Here is a 25327-nt window from a genome sequence, read left to right on the forward strand (position 1 = left end):
CAGAAGCCAAACTTAAACTGTTTCTCAAAGTTGATAAGAGGTAGCCACCAATCACTTCCCTATCACTTAGGAAACTTCTAACATTGTAACTAACCAATGTGAAGCATGAACAGTCACTCTAGAAGCTGCTTTCCAACAGCACCTTGGAGTTTCATTCCATGTTTTGGTTTGAGCACTCCCAACTGCGAACTGACTGGTGTGTGCTCAATAAACGTTTACTAATTACTACATCAGTGATTGGTTGGTTTTACTCTCTGAACTTTTGACAGGTTGTGAGGCTTTATTGCTGTTAAGATATGTAACCAACCTTGTTTCACTTTACGCTATCCAGCCACAGCCGTATCAAACCAGAAGAGCAAACCCCAGAATACAAAACTATGGTTTTCCTGGGGGTGGGGTTATGGGTGGTTCTAGTTTTACTAGAGTGTATGTTTGCGTGTATGCTTTTCCTGAAATGAACATGGGTTACTTCTGCAGTTAGGAAAGCGGCGGGAAGTGCTACTTAAAACATCGGGCATCTGGTCAACTCTGTAAGTGCTGAATGCCAGCTTGTGTTCAATAAAAGCTTAGAGACACAATTGGAGTTTTTGCAGGTGGTTAGTTTGGCTAAGGGGATGGGGGAGGGGGACAGCCTGTATTTCTGATGCTCCTGTGAACTTGGGGTAGGGGACGGTGAAGACCAGAGGCAGAGAATCCCAGAGGGGAGTCATGGTCACTCTTACAAGTTTCTGCTCCACCTGGTTCTGAGACAGTCAAACCCCAAGAGTGACAAGTCTCAACCCCATGCCTCCTTCAGCAACATCAAATGCTTACTGTCCATGACGGAGAGGGTCAACCGAACAAGCCAGCCACTGCCCGGCCCTCATGGCACTTCTGCTCTCTGGACAAACATCAGGAAGGTGCTTGCAGAATCAACTACTTAATTGTAGCTTAATTGTTGGGTGCTTTCCAGGAGAAATGTCAGAGCCACTGAGAACATAGACCAAGCTGGCCTGGCCCAGGTAGGCAAGGTCTGGAACATTTTGGGGGAAGGGATGCTGGGAAGAGTCAGCTGGCATATGTGGAGTCTGAGAGGAATGGTGTCCAGGCCTGGGGCTTGGAGGGAGTGTGTGAGAGTTAGAGGAGAGGTGTGTGGGGGTGGAGTGGGAGGGTGGGGGGGAGACTGGCTTGTTGCCATAGGGACGATGTGCTCCCTTTGCTATCTCTAAGCACTGCTGGCCCAGGGAGGGGCAGTCTCTCTCCAGGTCTGTGAGACCCACAAAGGACAGATTATCAAGAATATAAAGATAAGCAAATATAGTTAATATAATTAACTGTGAGAAGAGGATGCCAAATTGACAAATACACGGAACAGGGATCTCCTCTGGTCAGACCGTACGCCAAGCCCTTTGTGTACCTTCCAGCATGGAGCCTGTCCAGAGTTAAGCTAAGCTCCTCCATGGTACAGCTGCGTCCGCATCCATCCTGTTTGGCCCAGCAGCCTGCACTGGCCTGAAACTTACCCCTTCAGACCAGCACATGCCCCAGGTAGCAGCCCGGGGCACGAGCACAGGTCAGCTCCTGACAGGATGTCTCCAACAGCCCTTGAGATCAGCAGTCTCCCTGCCCCCAAACCCATATGCCTTGTGCGTCCCTTAGATAAGACCCCCGAGTTGTTACAGCACAAAAGCAGCAGTAGATACACACAAACTTACCAAACTCCACTCGTTGGGTTTGAACTGACCAATCCGGCTCTAGCCCGGGAACCCCGAAGCACTCCACCCACAGATTCCAGCAAAGGCATGTGCCCCGGGTCCTGCCGGTCTGTGCTCTGCCTTGACCTTCACGGGTGGCACCTCCCGGCCTACTTCCTCCAGGATATGTGAGTAATACATTTCTCTATTTCAATTTCTCTTGTGGTCTGTTGTTATACCTTGCTCACCTTCCAGCACCCTGTACTCCACTTAACCAATGTTAATTTAACAAAGTCATAACATTCCTCCATTTGGGAAGTAAGGAAACAGAATGATCACAACTCTACCCAAGGTCATTCAGCAGAGGCAAGGTTTGAACCCAACTTTCCACCCAGAGCCTGGCTCCTAACCTTGCCATGCTCACTATGAACAGGTAAATGGTCCTCCCTGTTTTGAGCTCCTGTATATATTCCTCTCAGTTACGGGATGGCTGCCCCTTGGTCAGCTTCCCTCTGTCCAGGTCCACAGGGCTCAGGAGGCCCAATTCCCCTTGTACCCCCTGCCCTTGACCAGCAGAAGCTGCCTGTAACCCCTCCTGAGATGAGTGAATACCTCTGAAGTTACATAAACAGTGACTTCGCCTGATGCCTGCACGTTACTCTAGTCTCTCCGGCATCATATTTCAGCATCATCAAATATTCATGGAATGCTCACAATGCATTAGGAACGAGACCTGCAAAGAGAGCCTTGGTGCCTCGGGGAAATCTACAATTTGAATCCATTGCCTATGTGCCTTGTCTGTGCCAGGCACTGGGGTACAGGTGGAACCCAACAGCCTGGGCCTCTGCCTTCTTGGCTCACAGCCTGCCTGGAGCGAGAGTCTAAAATGTCATTCAATGACAGCTGGCCACCACAGGCAGTGTGGTTGAGCAGGACAGGGGACACTTGCTGCAGAAGACAGTGGGGAGCCACTGAAGGCTCTAGCTGGGGAGTGGGTGAGTGACACGCACCGGGCAGTGTTAGGAAACTCGGGTGGCCAGTGTAGATGGGCTGGAGAGAGGGTGAGCCGAGGCAGGTTAAGGCAGTGACCTGATGAGAGGGGTCGGACCCACGTGGAGGCAGGAGCGAAGTGCACTGGATAGGTGCTGAGGCGTGGAGGCGGATGCCTCGTTCTTGGGGTGACCGCACACGAGGCGACAAGGCCGGTGCCAGGTTCTCACCCGGGCCACGGGACTCAGGAGTCCCACATGCCAGCCCTGGCGCGGGCCCATGCCCCCACTTCAGCACCGCAGTCCCAAGGGATCATTCCTGACCACCCGAGGCAGCGGAGGTGCGGATGGAAGGAAGCTTCCAGGCCACGGGCCTCTGCTGGGGAGGCCGCCGGGCGTCTGGAGACTCCCGCAGCCGGCTGCGATGCTGAGTAGCTTTCGTCCTTTGCAGCAAACACACGGCGCAAGGAGCGGCAGCGCCCAGGTAACCCACCCTCGCCGCCCGAGCAGCTGCGGGACCCAGCCCACACATGCGCAGCGCCCGCCTCAGACTACAACTCCCACCATGCCCCGCGCGCACCCGCCGCTCCGTGCGCCTCCCGGAAGTGGAGCCCCGGGGGGGCGTCTCCGACCTCAGCGGGGGGGCCGGGCCGGCTGGTTTGGGGAAGCGACGGCAGCTAGGAACCCGATGCGGGCAAGAGGCGCCAGAGATGGCTTCGGCTGGAGGCGGCGACTGCGAGGGCGCCGCGCCCGAGGCGGACCGGCCTCACCAGCGGCCCTTCCTGATCGGGGTGAGCGGCGGCACCGCGAGCGGCAAGGTAAGGGGCTGGGCGGCCCGGCGGGGCCTGCGCCGCGTCCGCTCGACCCCCGGCCCCTGGGACTCGGGGCGACCCGATCCGGCCTCCGTCCGGAGGGGAGACGCGCCCTTGGCTGCGGAGGTGTCCGCTCCCGGCGGGGGCGGGCGGGGGGCGGGGCGCGGAGGCGCGAAGGGGCCGCGGCCGGGGTGGGCCTGGCCTGCGCCGGATCGCGGACCCCGAGCGGCTCGCGTGCCCGCGCGGCTTCTCCAGAGCCGCCCCACTGGCCGGGCCCCCGGGGCCCCCAGGTCCACGCCTCCCCTGCCAGTGCGCCGCGGCCCTCCTGCCAAGTCCCGCCCGGCTGTCGCTGTCTCACTGGGTCAGTGTCTTCAGACGCGAGGCCGGAGCAGCAGCGCCCAGGAGAGGCCCGGCGCCCGTGGCGGGATGAGTGGCTTCAGGTGGGGATCCTGTTGCTGTGTGTGTTCCCAGTCAACTGTGTGTGAGAAGATCATGGAGCTGCTGGGACAGAACGAAGTCGACCACCGGCAGCGGAAGTTGGTCATCCTGAGCCAAGACAGGTTCTACAAGGTCCTGACAGCGGAACAGAAGGCCAAGGCCCTGAAAGGGCAGTACAATTTTGACCACCCAGGTAAATGTAGACCTTGAGGGTGGGGCGGCGGGAGAGGGGAGGAGGGCAGACCCAGGCCTGGGGTTGGACAGGGATGTAGAGACCCGAGTGGGTCCATGAAATTACCTGGATAGCCTGAGGCGGAGCGGGCTGCGTGCTTACGCCAGGTGGACTTGGTGACCCTGCAGGAACTGCTGGCTCCCTTGGGTGGAGCCAGTTAGGAAGTCTGCCCCTCTGGGGCCTGTGGGACCACTGCTCTGCCACGACTACGATCACGGAGAAGTCCACACTCACCCTCACGCTGTTAGGGGCCCTTTGCACACACCTCTGTCCATTGTGGCCTTTCAGTTCCCCACCTGCCCTGGGGCAAAATCCCCGAGAGGCCAGCAGTGGATAAATGAGAGCCATTTCCTGGGCTGGTCATGGGCCAGGAGAACAGGTGGAGATGGGGTAGATGAGGCCAGGCTGCCCCTGCCTGCCACGACTCGAAGATTCCAATCTGTGGCTGGCTCCCATCTTCATTCCTTTCCTGGGGACACATGGGAAGGAGGCCGGGCGAGCATCCGTCTGTGGTTATTTCCCAGAAATAGAGAGAAGCAGATGTCTAACCCACCTACCTCCCAGCACTAGCCAATCAGGAAACTTCTGGGTGGGACAGCAGCCTGGGCAGTGGCACTGCCTGAGGTCGGGAAGGACAGGTCCATGCTGTGGTTTGCAGGACTGCAGAGGGCTCTGCAAATGTAAACTGTAGGGGCCGCTCCCGTCCCAGTGTTCCTTAGGGTCACTGGTACCGCCAGCACCCAGCTGCGGCCGGCCCACCGGAGGCACAGGAAGTTCCTTGCCGTCCCCACAGAACCCCTGGATTGTTTGCCTTGTGTTCCATCCCTGCAGATGCTTTTGATAATGATTTGATGCACAGGACTCTGAAAAACATCGTGGAGGGCAAGACTGTGGAGGTTCCCACCTATGACTTTGTGACCCACTCAAGGTGAGCCTGGGTGGACAGGGGTGTGTGCTGGGAGCTGGTGAGGCTTCCCCGCTGGCGCCTGCACAGACCGACCTGCAGACGGCCAGGACCTGTTGGCTTCTGCGGACACCGTGCCCTGCTTTCTCCCTGGAGTTACAGCCCGTTTCTTCTGCTGCCTGGCAGGTTACCGGAGACCACGGTGGTGTACCCTGCAGACGTGGTCCTGTTCGAGGGCATCCTGGTGTTCTACAGCCAGGAGATCCGGGACATGTTCCACCTGCGCCTCTTCGTGGACACCGACTCCGACGTCAGGCTGTCGCGAAGAGGTAAGGCAGACGGGCCTCTCTGCCCCTGGCAAGGCTGGCCTTGCCCTCGCGTCCCAATGTCTGAAGGTCACCGCTTTGCTCCCGTCTCGCTGCAGTTCTTCGGGACGTGAACCGCGGGAGAGACCTGGAGCAGATTCTGAGCCAGTACACCACCTTCGTGAAGCCAGCCTTCGAGGAGTTCTGCCTGCCGGTACCCATCTTTCACTTATTTGGGGATGCCTTTTCTCCCTGTTGAAGAAGACGCATGATGCCTGTTCTGCGGGACCTGAGTCATGGATGAACGTGGTCTGATTGACAAGTGGAGAATTAGCTTCTTATACCCAAGTACCAGGGAGTAGTTCTCAGCTCCCAAAGCCCTGCCCTCTGCACCCACACCGGCTTCCTCCTCCCTGCCTCGGCCTTCCCCAGCGCCCCTGCATTGCCGTCGCAACCCTGAGAGCCCCCGCCTCCCGTGCCACCTTGTCCCGGGCCCCTGCTCCGGCCTCTGCCTGCTTTCTGTGTTCCCAGGATGCTTCTCGTCATCTGACAGGCACGGCCGATCTTGCTTACACCCCCCAACTCCCGTGGTGATTTTGTCTGCCTACTGCCAAAAGTGCTCTCTGGCACGTAGTAGGTGCTTAACTTCATCACGCCGTATGTTTCTCCAGGGCGCTTTGTGCTTTTGGGCACTTGAAGGTCCAGTTGGCTGGCAGAGGAGTGTGTGGTTGTGCAGCCGTCTGTCTTTCCCTCCATCTTACCTTTCTAACTGGATAGGGCTGCAGCTGTAGTCAAATTGGAGTGTTTTCAAGGGAAATTTAACAATATTTTGCTTCTTAAAGGTAAGAATACTACACGATGCTATAGATAAGTCGGACAAATGAGGTCTCCCTGCTGCTATTTAAAAACAATTTTTACAAGCTTCTGGAAAATAACTAGAAAATTAAATTGACTGTTACCGTGGACACCACATCTGACCGGTGACCCTGTGGCGGCAACACCATCCTCGGCCAGGGCCCTGAGACTTGTCCTTGAACTTCCCTCTCGCTCACCCTTCACACGTAGCGCTGAGTCTGAGCTGACCGCGCCCCTCGCCCGCCCCCGCTGGTGGTTAAGACTCTCTCCGAGCTTTGCTGGGCTGCACCGCTCCTGCCCCCTCAGCCCAGGGTGTGCATCCCACCCGTGAGCCAGCCCAGGAAGCCAAGCCGGCCTCTGTGCACACGTCTTCCGGGTCTCCACCGCCTGCGGACACAGCTGCCCTAGGACTTAGTCCCTGCTGCCTCCTTGGCCCAAATCCACACACCACAACACCACACAGTCCATAGGTCCATCCGACGGGCACACCGATGTCTCCCTCCCCGCCTCCATTTTGCCTGGGTCAGGAGCGTCCCCTCCACAGCATCTGGCGGGGGTCCCTCCTCGGTGGCCCTGCACCGCCTGGCGTGCCTCCCTGCCCTTACCTAGCAGCAGGCGCACGACGGAGGGCAGCTGCTCAGCGTGGGCACGTGAGAGGCTGGGTGAAGGGCAGGGAGCGGGCACTGCGCTGCCCTCGCAAGCAGAGCATGGATTAAGGACACGGCGTATGTCCTGCTCGCTCCCCCAGGCTTCTTGCAGAGGTTCTTAATTGCAGAGGACGCACGTCACATGCTGTGGAGGGTGCCACGCTCACTTGGCCCAGTGAATTGTTAGCCCAGAGAACTGTCCCCTGCAACAGTGTTCGTGGGAACGAGCAAGACAGTGTGTCAGAGACACCAGGAGACACACCATCTCCTCTGGCTGCCTGGGCCCTCACTTCCTGGAGCACTGTCCCCCACACCTGGTTGACAATTGCCCCAAATCCCTGTTTCACCCCACCTGTGACATCCCAGGGCTTGCTCCCTTGCCAATGCTTCGAGTCAAGCCCTGAACAACTTGAAGTCACCTTGGGGAGGGGACAGACAGATGCTTACGAGACCCTCCTTTTTGCCTTGCAGACGAAGAAGTATGCCGACGTGATAATTCCTCGTGGGGTCGACAATATGGGTAAGAACCAGGCCAATGGATTGCCCGACCCCTCTGTCTGCTCCCAGAGCCACAGGGCAACTCTGCCCTGTCCCAGCGTAGTTACTGAGAAGCCATCTGTACGTTTGTGGCATAAGTTAATACACTTAAAAATATATTTAACATTCTGTACACCTTAAACTGATGCACTCTATATGTCAATTATTTCTCAAAAGCTGGTGGAAAAAAAGCATATACATATATATACAGAAGGTGCCAAAAAGTATACACATTTTAAGGAAAAAACTTAAAACTGTAATAATATATGCCAATAACAGAAGATGAATACAAGTCACGTTTGACTTCTGCAATTACAAGAGGTGCTCAAAGTGGTTCCCATCAGCGTCCAGACACTTCTGATTATGGCGAACTGCTGCTTGAGCAACGTTGACCAAAGTGTCCACTTGTAGACAGTTTTTTGGCACCCCTGGTACATATACGACACTGACAGGGAGTCACTGTTAGCAGAAAATCTTTTAACCGGGCTCTAAGTTAGTAGAAACCCTCGCAGACCAAGCCAGGAAGTTGGATTGCACTCATGCCCTGACATGCATTTTTGTCTGGGGAGACTTTGTGCCAGACGGACGTAACCAACGCGGTTTCCTGGCGGCAGGCCGGGGCGGGTGCAGCCAGCGAGTGACAGCAGCCCTTTGGCTGCCGTGCGCTGTGGTGGAGAACGAGTGCGCTAACCATTCTTGTCTATTGCAGTTGCCATCAACCTGATCGTGCAACACATCCAGGACATTCTGAACGGTGACATCTGCAAGTGGCACCGCGGAGGGTCCAACGGGCGGAGCTACAAGAGAACATTTCCTGAGCCAGACCATCCCGGGATGCTCACGGCCGGCAAACGATCGCACCTGGAGTCCAGCAGCAGACCCCACTGAGGACGGTGCTCAGCCTCCAGGCAGGGTCCCCAGAGACGCCCGCCTGCCCTTACACACGCCACCGCTGCTTCCTCTCCGGGTCTGGTACGGCCAGTGGTGTTTGGGACGCATCGTTCCACCTGCTGAATGGGATGCTGGCAGGTGTTCCTGGTATGCGTACTAGCTCCCTCATTCCGGAGGGTTAAGTCTGTGCCACTGAGAAGCGCTGCAGACAGTGTGGGGAGCCCGTGGTGCCTGCTTCCAGGAGGAACACGCACGTCACCTGTTTGGGGATGACGGAGGAAGGTGCCCGGACACTGGTTGTTCCAGTGTTTCTGACAGTGAATCCACAGTGAGAGGTTTTCTTTCTAGTACAATCTGGTTCTCACACTTGTAACTGAAACATAATACTTCCCTTTTTATGTGTTTTACATCCAAATGTTTTGTTTTATTGTTTTATAACACCATGCTTGTTGCGACCTATTAACCCAATTTCCCTGGTGCACACTGACCCAAGGAGCCATGGAGATGCCTCCTTCCTGGCCTGTGCTCTGAAGGCAGAGGGCGGAAGGAGCCTGGGGAACAAGCGTGTTCTTACCCAGCATCAGACAGAAGTGGGGTGTCCCGCTGGCCCAGCCCCTGAGCCTGCCTGGCCCCTGCAGGCGGGGTGTCCACACGCAGTCCTGCACGGGCCCTGGCCCAGGGTGCTGCCTGACAGGTCTCTTCCCCAGTGTAACCAGGGCCACGTCCAGGTGTGTGCTGTGGCCCCACAAATCCCTGTGGTCTTTTGTCCTGGTTTGTCTTCCCTCCTACATGGTGGCTGTCCCTTCCCACTGCCACCAGCTACACTGCACGGGCACTCCCAGTTTCCTTCTGTTGAGTAGTAACTAGTTACACATGTGACATCAGTGGAGCGTGGCTGAGCTTGAGGCCGGTTTCTGATGACTGACAGTTTGGTCAAGCCTATTGTGTCCTTTTGGAGAGTCAATAAATAATACCAATTTGAATGCCAATTTGTCCCTTTTTAATTAAACCAAAAAAGACAAATTCAGGACAAGGAAACGTATGGGTGACAAACCTAGACTTGAAAATGCTACTCGCACACGCCTCAGCCAAATCTCAGGGGCCTGGAAGAGCCAGAAACTGAGCAGTAACAGTCTTCACTATAGTGATGGGAGGGGCACATCCGGTCACTCCAGTGGCTTATCTGACACTGAACTCACTGGGGCCAGAGACTCCAGCTCAGTGGATCCAAGGGGTGCTCAGGACAGAGGAGCGGCCGTCTGCCAGAGCCTGCCACGCCACCTGTCAGCATGACTGACGCCCGTCACTGCCCGCCGCCTCCTGCCTTCCTCCCCCATCGCGAGTCCTGCTCTAGCCGCTCAATACCACATGTCCTAGTCGGGGGCCCCTAGGGGTTAGTGGACGTGGGACATATTCTTTACTAACTGGAAAAAACAAACCTTGCTTAAAATGAGGCGCTCATCTGAGGACTGTTGCAAGAACAGAAGCTCCGTCAGGCCGGGACAGTCCCCAATGAGCTCAGAGCCACACACACTCCACCGTGTCCTGACCCGGCCAGAGGCATCTCATCCTGTCGTGCCCTAGTATTTTCGGATCAAGATGTCCCAGCTGTCTTTCCAGCGCAGGGCCTTGAGTTCACTGGCCGAGAGCGACTTGTCCCCATAGGTGAGTGGGCGCAGCGTGTTGAACACGTGACAGGCGGAGGCGTACCACGCCACCACCAGGGCACTGAAGAAGCTTCTCTGGAGCTGGGACCTGTGGGCGCCAGCGCAGGCCCAGCGTGAGGGGGCAGGCCCATCCCCGCTGGCTGCCACCTGTTGGCCTCCTGGTCCTCTCCCCCGGCCTTCCTGCTCCTTCCCTCCTGCCAGCCCGGCCTTAATCAGCCCTGTCCCATTGGCCTGAGGCACTGAGTGCGACCTGCCTCACTCGTCTACTCCTCGAATCGCCACAGCTTCTGTTCCATCTAAACTCAGATGCCAGCGTAATCACATCACAGCCCTCCAGAGATACTTTGAGGCTACCGACTACCAAAGGCTCTGGCATCCAGCACTGGCTCTGCTTTACAAAGCTTCCTGGTTCATCCAGCACGTCCGAGCGACCCGCCTGCTAACCCCTAGCTGTTCCAGAACACACCAGCACCTCCGTGTTTGCCTTTGCTCCTGGTGTCCTCTAGGCCACAGACGCCCTCCCGTGTCCCACCCACTTCAGCTCTTTTCATCGCCCAGCAGGCCATGGCTTCGTCCTCTGAACCCCTGTGGCACTTTGTGTGTACCTCACATGACCTTAACCCATTCCACGTCGCACTGAAATCATCACTTGTCTCCCCTGGGCCCTGACCCCCCCCCCCCACGAGATGCGGCTGTGGGCTCATACCTGCACAGGTGGTCATTGAGGTGCTGCAGTACCACGGGGAGCAGGAGGATTTGGAAGGTGAGTGCGGGCAGGTAGTGGTAGAGGAAGAGCGTCTTGTCCATCAGGAAGAAGGGCAGGTAGTTCACGGCCCAGCCACCGACGCACAGGACCCCAGCCAGCACCCAGCGCCACCAGGAATCTGGGGAAGAGCCACTTTAAGCCAAAGCGCCTTACCTGGGCCTGGTCTGTTGGGGCTCTGCCAGGCTGTCAGACTGGCTCACCCGTCCCTGAGTCACACACACACACACAGACAGGCTCTCATTTCTTGACCCCCTTGCCCCAACCCTTGGAGGCCCGGCCCAGCCTCTGTCATGGGGACTATAGTCAGTCTGACTCTTGGGGGAGCTGTGGAGCGGGCGTCAGTGGGGAGACAGCAGACCCTGGGTGCTTATTCCTTTCTGTTTCAATATTGTTTTAAGCAGGTTCGTGTTACTAGCAAACCACCACCAACCCTGACTAAGCGCCTGTGGCCACGGTGCCATCCAGCCATTTCCAGAGCCTGCAGGAAACCAGCGCGGAGCAGTTCCTGCCCATTCCTGCACCTCCCTGCAGAAGCCTCGAAGGCAGTGAGGGAGCTGAAGTGCAAACTTTCGGCTCTGGGGACACAACAATAATTCAAGTTCCCTGGTGCAAAAAGGTCGCCTTAAGACAGAGCTTCCTGGTCAGAACTGGGGACGGGGCGGCAGATGCACTGACCCTCAGGCAGGTCACAGATCTTTCTCCGGCGTCGGAGCAGGTACCAGAGGAAAAGCAAGGCGTAGAGCATGGTGGCGAGGCCGGCCGAAGCCCAGATCACCACGTTCCCCAGCAGGTGGATCTGAGCCTGCAAGCGAGCGACAAGCAGACTGAAGTCAGCACGACCTTGCCTGCCAGGGCGCCCGCAGGGAGGACGCCCCAGCACCCAGCGCCGTCCGCCCTCCAGTCCTGGACGTGCCTGTCCCCGATGAGAGCCTTTCTAGAAAGTGCTGCGGTTCTCTAAAACAGGAACCGCAGAGCCATTCCCAGAGTGACTACACAGAGCAACCCAGAGCTACGGGTGACCTCTGGGGCCTGCTTCCCAAGTGACTGCTGGGCTGCACTTCTTGGTGGGGGAGAAGGTGAGCGTTTTTAGCCCCCCACCCCATCCGTTGAGTGATGACTGAGCACGGCCTGGGGCTGGTGCCGGTGCTGCCTTCTTTCTAATGTGTGGGGAGAACGTAAGGAAAGAAGCACGGGGCGGGGCTCAGACGTGAAGTGCCAGGCAGGAAGGAAGGGCGTATTTTAAAAACCACTTTTGGCCGAAAAGGGGAACAAAGTGCTCCCACAACGGCAGAGAAGCCCAGCTTCCTTCCACATGCAGACATGACCTTTCTCCTTGGCGTCTGACGGCAGCCCTGGCCTGTGCTGCCCAAGCATTTAGAGAAAAGCAAGTGACAGGCCTTTGCAAGGACGGCTCTGGAGGAAGCCAGGGGGTGTGGGAAGCACAGAGGACTCTCCGCCGACAGCACCCTTACACTGGTCCTGGGGTGCAGCCAGTAAGCGATGTTGGTGTCCAGGGTGACCCAGTCCAGCGGCGTGGAGCTGTACTTGTGCTCCGAATCGTCGCTTCTCACCGTCAGCATCCTCCACTGCAATGAAGCCAGAGGCCCCTGAGACGCACGCGGACAGCCAGAGCCTTCATTGCTCAGGGATCCGTCAGGGGTTGAGCAAACCGCTGTCCCTTCACGTGGGTGTCCCACCTCAAGTTCATTCAGCTCATGAGGCAGAGGCAGCGTGCCCGCCGAGGGGGGCATGCCCTCCAGGAGCCCTGAGTTCTAGCTGGGCTGTGACGCCGGGAGGTGGCTGCCCCAGCGGCTTCAGTCACCTCATCTGTAGGTGAAGTGATTGGTCTCTGTGCTGAGGGTACTTTTAGATTCGGGACCCCAAGACTGGTTCTGATGGCTCTAGGGCTCCACCATGTTCACTGTTGCCCATTTTGACCTGACCTGGGGGGCCTCGAAACCTACCCTGGCAACGTGGCAATGCTATGTGGCTACAGAATCTCCTGCCTGCGAAGCCAGAGTCCTGGCTGGGACCAACAGTGGTGTGAGTGCCACAGCAGAGGGAGCGACGCGCCCCTTCACGCCCCTTCCCTACTGAGTCAGGTCCCAGTTTAAAGACTGATGCAGGGAGGTAAGTAAGAGTCCTACAGACCACAGTGTTTTCTCTGGCGACCAGCCAGCCCCTTCCCTCCACCCGTGGGTCACCTGCAGCTCCGAGAATCTGGCCATGAAGCTCAGGTTTCTGCTGATGTCCACCTGTATGGGTGAATGCAGCTCTAGTTCCCTCTCCTTCTGTTCCTGGCCTGACAAAATATACCAGAACGCAACAGAATGTGAATAGAATCAGGGTAGAGAGCGCCCCCCAGATGCTGTCGGCTCAGTCACAAGCTGACTTCCCTGCTTTTCACCCACAGTGACTCCATTTAGTTTTTCCCCACATGCGAAACTAGGCGGCAAATTAGAACCTTTGGACCCTAGAGAGCTGGCAGCAGTGCCGGCCGACACCTCAGGTGATAATCTGGTTGTTTACAGGGAGGGCGCTCAAGTCCCCATGTGCGGGTCTCACTTTTGCCGTAGCGGTGCTCTTCCACGTTCCACACGGTGCTCTCGTGGTAGCCCCGGGACAGCTTCTCGCCAACCACCTCCAGCTGCCGGAAGCCCCAGTCAGGGAGGTGCGCCCCACTCAGCTGGAAGACGAGGGCAAAGGGTGTGACCGGGAGGCCCCAGCCCTGGCTCAGCCCCAGCAGGAAGGGGACCCCCACCCTGGTCAGTCAGCAGGCGTGCCTCCCTCCATGGGGTCTTCAGTTAGGACTCGGTTCTGAGACTTTATAAGGGCCTCCCGCCTGCCATTAGTGCAAGCACGGCAACGACTGAAACAGATGTCCTGCTCGGAAGGCCGGGCTCAGCCTGGAGAGTGGGCACGGGCGCTGTGAGCCCCGAGCTCTGGCCGTGCCAGGAAGCAGTGCGCCTTCACCTTCAGGATGGCAGACGTGTTCACGTGCACGAAGCGCACCTCCGACAGGATGGTCTTCCACGTGTCCGCAGGTGACTCTCTGTTCACGATGTCCTGTGAAAGAAAGCATGTCTGGTCAGTTAGTTTGTTCTTTTCCAGATTCCCTTCAATGTCAAAACTGATTTGGCTGATACAAGGGGACAGGTGCCCCAGGGCAGCCAGCAGGCTGAGCCTCCCTGCCAGCAGGGTTCTCTGGTAGAGGCCTCAGGGCCTAAAAGATGCCTGTTCACCCAGAGGGCACAGCGCTCAAGCCCAAGTGGGAAGATGGCACAATGGAGGTTCCAGACTGTCCCTGAAAGGTGTCTTGGGGGATTCCTGACATCAGGTAATAAAACACTAACATCTGAAGAGTACTTGGCATTGTCGTAGCTGCTGATGAAATCAGCGAGCCCCAGGCGACAAGTGGCAGCTGGGCCCAGGGGCTGGCCCTGCTATCAGCTGTCCTCCCTCCTGCTCCATGCTGGGCTGAAGGGGCCACCAGCGGGGACTGAGGAGGAGGAAAGGGATCAGCGACGAGCCCTCAGCAGCATCAGTAAGCGAAGCCCCATCAGGACTCAGGGTGACATGGCGAGGGGTGGGTGCAAACAGCTCGCATGGAGGTGGGGACATGTGCAGCACGGAGCGGGGGAATGCTGCCTTACACAGAAGGGAAACTCGGCCCCTGAGTCATTCGCACTGGGGACAACCAAAACTGGGGGTTGGGGGAGGCACTGGTGTTAAGTGGGGAGCTGCTGCAGCCAGCTGGAGGCCAGGAGCAGAGTCTGACTCATGCAGGTGCCCCCGAGGCCACTGCTGCGAGCACTATCTGCAGTATGTTTCAGGCTCATGTGACCTAATTCAGGTGGGCCAATGGTTTACTACCAGAACATTCCTCCTGCTACCTTCCCCAGGATGCCACGTGCAGCTCTGGAGAGTGAGAGTCATCTGTAAGGGGACCACATTGCCCTGGTCACTCTGAGGAAGGCGGCCAGCAGCCCAGTTGCCCCAGGAAGGGGCGTCCCCAGGAATACCCCCACCAGAGGGCCAAGCCTCTCCCAGGAAATCCCGCAAGGAGGGCGCTTGTTGCCACCAGAGAAGGGCTAATAGAAGAGGCTCCCCGGTGATGGAGTGTGGCCGGAGCCCCCAGCCTGTGTTCGTGCCCTGCTCTTGAGGCACCAGGTGACCAAGGCAGAGGGCGTCTCCGCCGGGCAGAGCCATGAGCCGCACACAGCCCAGCACAGCGCGTTTACCCATCACCCTGTAAACCTATTCTGATACAGGAAACATCCAGATTCCTGTGGTCCATGAAAGAGGAAGTCTCTGATCCCTGTGACAACATCTGTGACTTCTTTATGACTGTGAACCACTTGCCTAATTTTACACCTGAATCAGAATTACTCTAAATGGCGGTTTCAAACGCTCTGTGTCAGAAGTGCGCGTGTCGGTGGCCATCACAACCCGTTTCTAGCGGGACTCACCAGTCTCCAGAGGTTCTGGGCAGGCATGGAGACATTGTAGTCGATGTAGCAGGAGACCTCCTGCGAGTGGGGGCTCAGGGGGGCGGCCACGTCGTGCCTGGAAAACCAAACAATGCTTGCGGGATCTCCCTCAAGCTCTGCTGAAAGGCATTCACTATTTCTTTAGGGAAAGATCCTGAAACAAAGCTGGCTCAGCCTTACAGGGCAACGGGTCTCACAGGGGCTCCTGCCCAGGATGCACCACCTAAGGGCTTGGGCATAAAGAAAACACTGAAGAGGCAGAAACTCGGCAATAATCACATTTCCAGGGCAAATACACAGACGTGGCATCTCATAGACGGCAGTCTACACTGGGCAAGTCTCCTCATGCCACTTGCAGGGACAAACCAAGTCTCCAAGGAGGGCACCTTCTATCCCAATTGCATGGCCACACGCAGGTGGGCCGCTCCCTGATGGCCAGGGATTGAAAATGGCTGAGTCGCCAAAAATATTGTTGGAAAACAACCTCAGATGCCCAGAGACACCACTTCCCCTCAATCACTCACTCAGTGACCGTGCTACGTATGCGCCAGGCACTGTCAACAGCACAGGGAGCTACAGGACAGTCCCACACCCCTGGAAAAGACAAGCCAACGCACTGATGGACCAGACAGTGCCAGGCTGTGTGAGTGCTGCGAAAGAAACCGAAACAAGGCAGGGATAGCACACGAGAAATGCTCTTGGATCAGGGGACATTTCAGCTGACACCTGAATGAAGTCAGTGGTGGGCCAGGGGGGATCCGAGTCAAAGAATATTCCAGACAGACGGAGCAAGTGTGAAGGCCCCAAGGAGGCTGCACTTGGCCATTTCAGGGACAGCGGGAGGCCCGGGTGACAGGAATGGCGTTCACCAGGGGGTCACCAGGGGCTGCAGCTGGGACAGAGGTGGGGACGGTGTTCCGAGTGTGACAGTCACACTGTGGGAGTCACGGGAGGGCTTTAGGCAGAGAAGGGATGGAAGCAGGTTGTGAGTTTTTCCAAAGGGCGCCGTGGGCTGCTGTGTGCAGGGTGGAGGCAGGTCAGGGCCATTATTCCAACAGCACAGGATGAAGGAAATGGGGCCTGAACTAGGGCGGAGGGAGTGACGGGAGCCACGTCTGGGGGTCAATTGTGAAGATCGAGACCGTGAGATTTGCTGATGGAGTGAACATGGGAGAGGAGGGAAGAATCAAGGATGGCGGCTGAGGCCCTTGTGCTTCCCAGGGAGAGCGCCCTGCACAGCCGCGCGTGCAGGGTGGCCTTTGGAGGGGGGCCCGGACTTGAAGCACAGATGTGGGAGTCATGAAGATGCCACGAGGGGCCCGAGCACGTGGACGTGCAGGGGCTGCTCAGAGGTCAAGTCAGGTGAGGGCTAAGGGCCCCCGTGTAACAGCCCTCCTGACTCCATCTACGCCCCGTCTCTATCCTGCCGGGACACAGACACTGTAGGTGACACCCTTACGGAAGTGCCCACACCTCATCCTGTGCACACGCACCTGCCACTCTCCTATCATCACCCACTCACGGCCCCACCTCCCCTGGGGGATGGGCAAGCTGCCTCCTCCCTCCCTGAGGCTCTGTTTTCCTTCCCATCCCTCCCCTCAGCCGCCACCACCAGCGTCCCCTCCCCACATCGCGTGCAATGGAAGTGGGGTTCCAGCCCCAGAGAGGAGGAGAGCAGAGGGGTGACAGTGCTCTGAGCAGAGACCCTGCAGGAAACTCCAGAAGGAGCGAGGAGGGAGCACGCAGCACTCACGTGTTCAGGAGGCGTGTGGTCATGCCGTGCACCAGCTGCACCACGTCTCCGTGCCGCACGGGTCTCGGCGGGCTGCTCACCTCCAGCTGGTGCCTGGGGAGACACAGGCTGGCTGCACGGTGCCCAGCCGGGGCGCCCAGCAGCCACAGCCCCGCGTGACAGGGGCTCCGAGTGCTCACATCGGGCAACCTGTACCTTATCTGAGGTGAACTTGTGTCATACAAAACACAGACGTTCTGTTGAAATGTTTTCTGGAAGCCAAGGTCACGTGGTTCTGTCTGCCACGATCACATTCTAGCTGCTGTTTTGTCTACAAACGCCACAGTGACAGACACACTGCACGCTCAGAAATCCTCTAACAGACCGGCTTTTCGTGCAGCGTCCACTCAGTGAGCGCGTATTCAGGACCTGTTAGGTCCCGACACTGGGCTGGGTGCTGAGCGGACGGCTGGACAACCAGGCGTGGCCCGCTGCCCCAAGTCACTGCAGTAAGAGGGCAAACCCCGGAACAAACAAGCGAGACGCAAACCGACAGTCAGCGGCTGTACAACAATGGATGTGAGAAAGCCAAGGGGACAGTGGCAGAGAGGAGGGGGTGGTCAAGGCAGCCTCCCTGAGTTGCTGACCTTCAACTTTGAAGTCAGAAGGAGCCAATCAGATAGGATGGCTCCTGGGGGCCAGCACGTGCAAAGCCCAGGGCAGCAGTTTGCCTCCCTGGAGAAATGAAGAGGCAGACGTGCATTGTGGGCGGGAAGGAGGCTGGCGCCACCTCCTGGTGTATGGGCCCTGCAGGCCGCTGTGAGGGGTCTGGATTCCACCTGAGGGCAATGGAAGCTAGAGCAGGAGAGTGACCTGTTGTAAGTTACGTTTTAAAGGCCCACTTGGGGGGCTGAAGCTGGGGGGAGGGTGGAAGCCGACCATTAGGGGAGGCGGGAGGTGAAGACCTGGATGGTTTAAGATCTCGCTTGGAGGCAGAATTAATAGGACTGGCGGATGGACTGGAGGTAGGGGGCAAGAGTGAGAGAGACCTCGTCTGTGAGGCCTGAGCGAGAAAATGGCTTTCAAGAGCAGAGTTCTTGTTTCTGCATGGAGGGGAGAGGGAGTGGTGGCCGAGGGGCGAAGGAGGAGGAGAGTTTGGGGCAAACACTGGGCAAGGAACTCAACAGGCAGTTCACTTCCAAATGACCCACCCCCTCATCATGGGCTTCTCAGCACTGAGCTGAAAGCAGAGCTTTGAGGGAAGGAGGTATGGACAGACAGGACGGCCCAGGACTGCCCGAGGGCCTCGTCGGCCAGGCCAGAATGTGAGCTCTGTCAACTCCACTTGAATTAAAAATAAAGAGGTGAGCCATGCCCAGAAGTCGCCAGACCTGTACGCACCTCCCAGGGTCCTTGACGATCCACCAGTTATTGACATCTTTGAAGGGGTAGCAGGTCACCTGCTGCTGGTGGGAGCTGCCTCGGCCGTTCTCGTATCTGCATGAAGGAGTCAACAAAGAAACATGTCTGCAGGTAGGTCGGTGAAGGGGCCAGTCGGCCTTTCTCCCGAGGTTCCTACAAACACTACTAGCGAGGTATATAAGGGGAAATAAGGATACAACAGACAATGAGTTTAAACCTAAGAGGGACTAGAACACGGGAACCTAAGCAGCGCTCAAGAAGCGCAGAAAGCGACGTGTGCGACAGCCAGGGACGAGCTCAGCAAGTCCTTCCCGCAGGTTTACACGCAGGGCTGACAAGACTCATGGACAAGCAGGTCTAAGCTCAAGTTCTTGTCTCCCAAACCTCTTCATATAAAGTGAAAGCTGGTAACAGCAAAACTATGAGCAACATTTTATCATCTCGCAGGTGAGACGGTGGTTTCCTTACATCATGGGGTAGGAGTGCTGGTGGGAATGAAGCCAGCAGGGCACGGGTTTGCCAAAGGCATTCTTCAGGGTGACCTGGGAACCATATGCCACCTCCAGGGGCTGGCCTTGCGTGATCCGAGCCAGCCCTCCCTGAGAAAAGGCAAAAGGGGGCGAGTGTGAGAGAGACGCATCGCACTGGCCTCTCCGACAGCCACTCCTGGTGGGAGAAGTGAGTGTCCGGGTAGCGGCAATTTCACGTAACTAGCTATAATTATACACTATCTAATCCTGTCCTATTACATTCCGTGGTCCTAACTGGAGCCACCACTGACTGAATGCCACCTCTGGCGCTAATCCTTACACACACACATACACACACACACACCCTCATCTACTTCTGACCGGCATCCTCAGGTAAGAGCAACTGTGATGTCTGTTTAAGAGACGAGAACACTGAGACGCGGGCGACTTCGTTGCCCACACACATAGCCGGCCGCTGACCACGACAGAGGGTCCTGACTCCAGTGCACTTTCTAACCTCCTCAATTGGCACAATTTATTTTTAAGTGTGTTTTTTCAGAACAAGTAGCTGTTTCAACGTGGTTGTGGAGGGCGCAGCTCACAGGGGCCCATGTGGGGATCGATCCGGCAACCCTATTATTAAGAGCACCGCGCTCTAACCACCTGAGCTAACCGGCCGCCCCTCAATCAGCACACTTTACCATTTTTGCAAAGTCTGTATGAATGAACGTGCATTGAGTCTGTCCTCTGAAGCACATGTCTCGGCCCAGAGGCTGGAGGACCTGCCACGGGCCTCCAGTAGGTCACCCTGCCGAGAGCTGACCCTTCGTCTCTTCCCACACCATCAGCATAGTCAGAACTAGTTTAAAATACTGGAGCAGATTCCTCATTTCTCCATCTGCTTTTTCCTCTAATGCTCATTTGATGGTGTTTATATAGGAAACTCTATGTCGGGCAGCCGGTTTGCTCAGTTAGAGCACAAGGCTGATAACACCAACGTCACCTGTTCGATTCCCACACGGGCCCGTGAGCTGCACCCTCCACAGCTAGATTGAAAAAAACGACGACAACTGATTTGGAGCTGATGGGTCCTGGAAAAACACACTGCTCCCCAATAAGAAAAAAAAAAGAAAATAAACTTTCTCAGGTCGCTGTGGCATGTCCCTTCTCACCTCTAGGCTGGCCTGGAAAGCACTGGACATGATCTGGTCGTGGGGCCCAGAGCGGTAGAGCAGAATCAAGTGGACGTAGAAGAAGAGCAAGTACATGACGACCGGGATGACCACGAGAGCCACCGCTCGGGCCAGCATGTGACAGAGCACACAGATCTGTCAAAGGAGGAAGAGTCACATCCCGCCACCCCACACGCGCCCGGAGTCAGCAGCAGGAAGCCCCGCCGCCCGCCCGCAGACGCCGCCAGGGCGGCTCCCAGGCCTGTCTTCTGAAGCCTTTCCACCAGACGCTTCCTCTGCTCCGATCCCACCCCCTCGGCACCCCACACGGGCCGGCCTCGCGCCGCACAGGCTGTCGGCACCTACATTTGACAAAGTCCGGTCTCCTATCAGCTGCCAGGCGTGGACGGCGGCAACTCCGAGCACCAGCAAGTAAGTGAAAAGACCCATGTATTTGATGCTGGAAAGACCAACGGAGAGAAAGCGCACATGAGACACAGCCCGGGGAGGACGGGCGCCACCTCAGACCCCTGGACCAAACTCACCCAACGGCACAGGAACAGGCCACTCCTGTCAGCATCAGCCACAGCCACCACCTCAGGGAGAAGGGCCTGGGGGCAGAGCGGAGGAGAGAGCTGGGAACAGGTCACTAAGTGTCCCCTGAAGGCTCGGAGACCTCTCGGGGTCAGCTGGTTGCACCAAGCTCTAGGTACTAGGAAAATGGACCCTCATCTCCCAAAACATCCGTTTCGGCAGGTTTCCTTCTTGGCCAGAACGTTTCTCCAGTTAGTTTCAGTTACAGAAAAATGAGGACGTATTTATGAGGTCATGAGCCAAAGGCCAGTGTAGGTGACTGAAAGATGGTGAGCGAGCAGCTGCCCAGAAGGACAAGGCCTCGGCCCCACTTGGGTCGACAGACCACCCAGACTCCTCTTTCTCATTAACTAGGAAGGACGCGTCCCGTTTCCCATACCTGTGTTGTTGGGAGTTGGAGAACTTCAAGTAGGACAGCACGGCCAACAGATTAAAGAAAATTAGCACTGACTCCAAGAGCATTAACCTTGACTGCGTGATCAGGGCGTTCTCTGTCGGAAAGACGACGTCCGTCAGTTGTAAGGAAGCGAAGAGCAAACAACGCATGACGACAAAAACACCCACAAAACACATACATTTGCTATGTCACAGAATGTGAAGGTGGGAAGTTCAGATGTAGGGTGCCTGGAAGGGGACGTGCTCCAGACCATGAAGGCAGATTCCTAGGGGTGAGTCGCACCTGCTGAGACCTGTGTGACCTTGGGCAAGTCACGGCACTTTCCTGAGTCTTTGGTTTTCTCATTTGCAGAAGTAAAACTGACTGTGCAGGCCATGAATGTTGTAATTCTACGGCAGCACAGGGCCTCAGAGCTGTCACCCAGTAAACACGAATTCATTTATTTTATATGTGAGCTAATTTCGTTTGTTTATAAACCTGGGCTGGAAGATTCTGTCTGAGGAACACCCGGAAAGAGGCCTGGGAGGAGATGGCACGAGGGAGTTTATTGGTGCGTGTGCCCAGGCACGTGCCGCACACACTGGGAGTGGGGTGACTCCCAGAGTCACATGTGGACAAACCGGATGAGTAGAAGCTGCTGCAGGGGGCACATCTGTCAAACCCTGAGCTCTCCGGGGCCACACTGAAATGTAACGAAGGCCAGCGCTCGCTTCTTCCCTGCATCAAGGCAGCCAGAGGCCCGGGCCTCACCGATAAGCATCAGCAGAGCAGCTCCCATGGCGGCACAATGAGAAAAGCGGAGCTCCCACACAATCTGGTAGGCCATGGGGACCGACAGGGCCCCTGCGAGGGCCGGCAGCAGGCGCAGGGACCACACGGGCACGTTGCTGCTGTATTCTAGAAGGCAACCACAGCGGGGCTGAGTGCACCATGCACACAGCACAGTCGTTACCACCGGTGTTTTCACACAAAGCATCACATTCCTAGGCGCTAAAACCAAAGTGCATAAGCCTGGGGACCTTATGGAGGACGGAGTGTGCAGTATGGCTCTGAAGGCTTTGAAATGCGCTTTATACAGTCAAAGACCGGCTCTCACTAAGGGCCTGAAATTAGTTAATACTTATTTCTAAATTTACTCCATCTACTTCCAAAAACATTGTGGCCACACACACAATTTACAAATACAAAAGAAGTGCAATCAGTTGCCACGTAGAGTGTGCCATGTGCGCCAAGAACTAGAAATAAAATAATTATTGTAACTAAACACTAAGATATTCACCAGGCTTGTCGAAAGTCTTTCACTTGTACCCAAATAATTTCTCATACCCTGGACTTAGTTTCATAAACCACAGTTGTGATTTCCTACGAAAGCCACTACCATTCCACTGCAACATGTACAAATGAACAAGAGAAGTGAAAACAATCTTTTTACCTGCTCCAATTCTGTTCCACAAAAAGTTACCATCGAATCCTCCTAAATAACCTAAAACAGAGGCTTAATCAGTAACCACGCCATTCAGCAACATTTCAGGAGCGCCAAACTGTGGCAGGCAATGGGGAAACAATGGTAAATAAATAAGACAGGGCGTCTGCCCTCAAGAAATTTCACCTACAAGTTTTAAAGGATCCTACCTCCCAAGGCCAGCAGCATGTGGCCAAATGGCGGTCCACTGCCATCCAAAAAGAAGACTCGCTTCATGTAAAAAGAGATGTACTGGCCATAATACACTTCATCGAAACTGAAAAACAAACCCACATTAAATTTCACTATAAATCTTAGCTGTAAACAAAAGGCGCCAGGATACACGTACACCTGTGTTTCCAAACGACTTCAGGGAGTGGTCAGCAAAGGTCGGCTCCTGTGTACCAACTATACCAGGTCCCCAGATATGAACAAATGTGTATGACATCATCCATCCATAAGGGCAGGAAGGAGAACTCACCAAGTTCAGTCAGGCACTCAGGAGGTCTTCCCGACACAGATTCTGTTTCTCTCCCTAGTTTTCAGGTTAGGGGTGCACCATGAGCAAGCCTGCTGAAACGAGGCTAATTCCCTTGTCTACCAGCACATCTGTGGCTAAATGTTGGAATCAGATCTCGGACCCCACAAAAAGGTCGTAGGTGCAAAAAGGAAAAAGGGCAGAATCAACTGCAACAAAATGTTTTCAGATGACATAAAGGAATGGCAGTCAGTTTTTTTAGGCATGATACTGCTACTGTGGTCATGTGGTTTTTCAGAATCCGGATCTTTTAGAGGTATATACTGAATTATTTATGAATGAAATATAATGTCTATGATTTGCTTTAAAAAAATGTAACATACTGCACAGGAGCGGGTGGCTGTGAGTTGCTTAACTGTTGAAAGTGGATGATGAAGGAGTCATTATACTATGCTTCCTACCTTTGTACATATTTGATGTTTTCCGTAATAAAAAGGTAAGCAAAAAAGAACACGTGTATTAATCAGACAATAAACAGCCCTTTAATAGTAAAAGCAATCATTTCCCATTATGACAAAGAACACACTATAAGGTCAATGAGGATTACTTCCAAATTCCTCAATCTTCCACCCTCCGCTGTCTAAGTTTTAAAGGGTCACCTGAGGCTACTGCACCAGCTACAGACCTAAGACTGAGCAGGTGCACTCTGCAGGGGCTTTCCTGCAGACAAGCCAGTCTCTCCTCTAACTGCCAAAAAACGCCCATCACCAAGAAGCCGGGAGTTTCACTCTCCCATTTACGCTGTTTTAAAAAGGCACTTCCTGTCACCAATGTGCTGAACAAATATTCCAGTTCTTTCCCGTTCACCCTGAATGGCATTTGGCTTACACCACAGCCCTTGGATAGGTGAGTTGCCACAGGCGGCTCAGTAACGCCATCAAAGTCAGGACCACGAGGTTCAAGTTGACATCAGCCGTCACCACTACAGGGTGCTGCAAAAATCCCAACATCTTGTAGAAAAGCAGGCCCGGGAGAAGTCCCTGGAAAAGAAGGGAAGAGCTGCCATCAGTAAATGGGTGGCAACCAGGAAGGCTCACAGAGGCTACGATAAAGGACCTCCGATGCACCAGGAAGAACCAGGCTGTGGGGCCGTTGAGTCAGGAGGCACCAGCAGCTACCCAAGGTGGGAATTCAGGAATCTCAAGTGAATATTCACTCATTCAACACCTCGGTCCAGGTAGCCTGCTGAGGAGGGAGGCCACTGGTAATGAATGAGATGGGCTCCTCCGCCCTCACCTGGGCAGTGCAGCCAGCTTACAGCCCTATGACCTCCAACTCCTGAGCCTAAGAGCCTCATCTGCCCAGAGCGCCTCACTCCCTTCCCTCCTTGGGGCAGCACCATCCCCTGGCGCCCCTTTTCTCATCCTGAGGGTACATCTGCACCCGGTCGCCCCCCGCTTCCTCCCTGAGGCTTCATCTTCCCTCAAGCTCTAACTCTCTTAAGGCTCCATCTGCCCTGGATGCCCCCCGCTTCCCTCCCTGAAGCAGCATCTGCCTGGCAGACCCCCCGCTCTTCTTTCCGAGCACTCCATTTCTTTTCCGCAGGCTGCGTTCGTCCCGGGCCACTATCTTTCCCAAAGGTTTCCTCTGCCCCTGGGTGCCGCCTTCCTTCCCCAGGGTCACTTGTCACGGCGCCCCCATTCTCCACTCGAAACTGCATCCAGCTGCAAACCCTCCTTATTCGGGCGCACACCTGCCCTCGGCCCCGCCCCCTGCTCGGGCAGGACCGACGCCCCCAACCCCAGCGCTTCCGCAGGCCGCGCATGCGCCTCCTGCCCCTGCACGGACTCTCCTAGGTCCCGACTGAGCTTTCGTCCCCGGCGCTGCAAACGTACCAGCGTTTCTTGAAGTCCCCGCAGAGACTCTCCGCCGGCCGGGCCACACCTGGGATGTGTGGGATCCGTCGGGAGGCGCCGGCGGTTGGCGGGCCCTGCCTCGCGAGGGCGAGGGCGAGGCCGCTCGGCACTCAACACCGCCCTGCTCGGCGCTCGATTCGCCGCGCCTGCGGGTCAGCGGCGCGCGTGCGCACTTGGGCGTGCGCCGGGCGGATTTGAAGTGTCCTGCTGCGCGAGAGCCGCGTGGGTCTCTAGCGTGTTAGGAGCGGGTGTGGCGTTCCTCGAGCCCCCTGAGCACGCATGTATCTTTTAAAACTACCGCAGGTTGCTGAGCGTGGCGCGGGCCCACCGTGTCCCGCGAGCCTGGCCCGGCCCGCTCCGCCGCGGGACGCAGCACCTTCGGTTGAGGGAACGCGCTCCCGCATTGTCGTGGGAGCGGCATCGAGACCGGGGTGGTGAACCGGGAGGAACAGCCCTTCCCCTCCACCTCATCCCTTCT

At 56.3% G+C, this 25327-nt stretch overlaps 2 protein-coding genes across 6 annotated transcripts; one reads left to right on the forward strand and one right to left on the reverse strand.

Annotated features, from left to right (window-relative positions):
• The first annotated feature begins 1723 nt into the window (after positions 1-1723).
• Positions 1724-9272, forward strand: UCK1 (uridine-cytidine kinase 1). The gene is made up of 8 exons (XM_019728878.3): positions 1724-1861; positions 3114-3480; positions 3946-4105; positions 4976-5072; positions 5235-5377; positions 5473-5567; positions 7327-7375; positions 8102-9272. Exons 2-8 carry the CDS (start codon positions 3193-3195, stop codon positions 8278-8280), a joined length of 1011 nt encoding a protein of 336 aa, XP_019584437.2. The 5' UTR covers positions 1724-1861; positions 3114-3192; the 3' UTR covers positions 8281-9272.
• Positions 9261-24991, reverse strand: POMT1 (protein O-mannosyltransferase 1). Of its 5 annotated transcripts, none has more exons than XM_019728876.3 (20): positions 24829-24991; positions 23822-23973; positions 22626-22732; positions 22426-22476; positions 21744-21890; positions 20976-21087; positions 20548-20613; positions 20369-20462; positions 20003-20158; positions 18829-18959; positions 18340-18435; positions 16960-17052; positions 15186-15282; positions 13690-13782; positions 13282-13402; positions 12921-13018; positions 12189-12302; positions 11392-11518; positions 10657-10834; positions 9261-10038 (listed from the first exon to the last, which is right to left on the reverse strand). In XM_019728876.3, the coding sequence occupies exons 2-20, from the start codon at positions 23941-23943 to the stop codon at positions 9864-9866; spliced, it is 2178 nt and encodes a 725-aa protein (XP_019584435.2). In that variant the 5' UTR covers positions 23944-23973; positions 24829-24991; the 3' UTR covers positions 9261-9863. The 5 variants fall into 5 exon arrangements, 4 of the variants coding, with proteins under 4 accessions (XP_019584435.2, XP_074187323.1, XP_074187321.1 ...); XM_074331222.2 differs by having other exon boundaries at positions 21744-21912; positions 24829-24976; XM_074331220.2 differs by lacking the exon at positions 24829-24991 and adding an exon at positions 24498-24691.
• Positions 24992-25327: the final 336 nt, after the last annotated feature.

This window comes from Rhinolophus sinicus, chromosome 16 (genome assembly GCF_057876585.1).
Source record: "Rhinolophus sinicus isolate RSI-liver-muscle chromosome 16, RSI-T2T, whole genome shotgun sequence".
Taxonomy (NCBI): domain Eukaryota; kingdom Metazoa; phylum Chordata; class Mammalia; order Chiroptera; family Rhinolophidae; genus Rhinolophus; species Rhinolophus sinicus.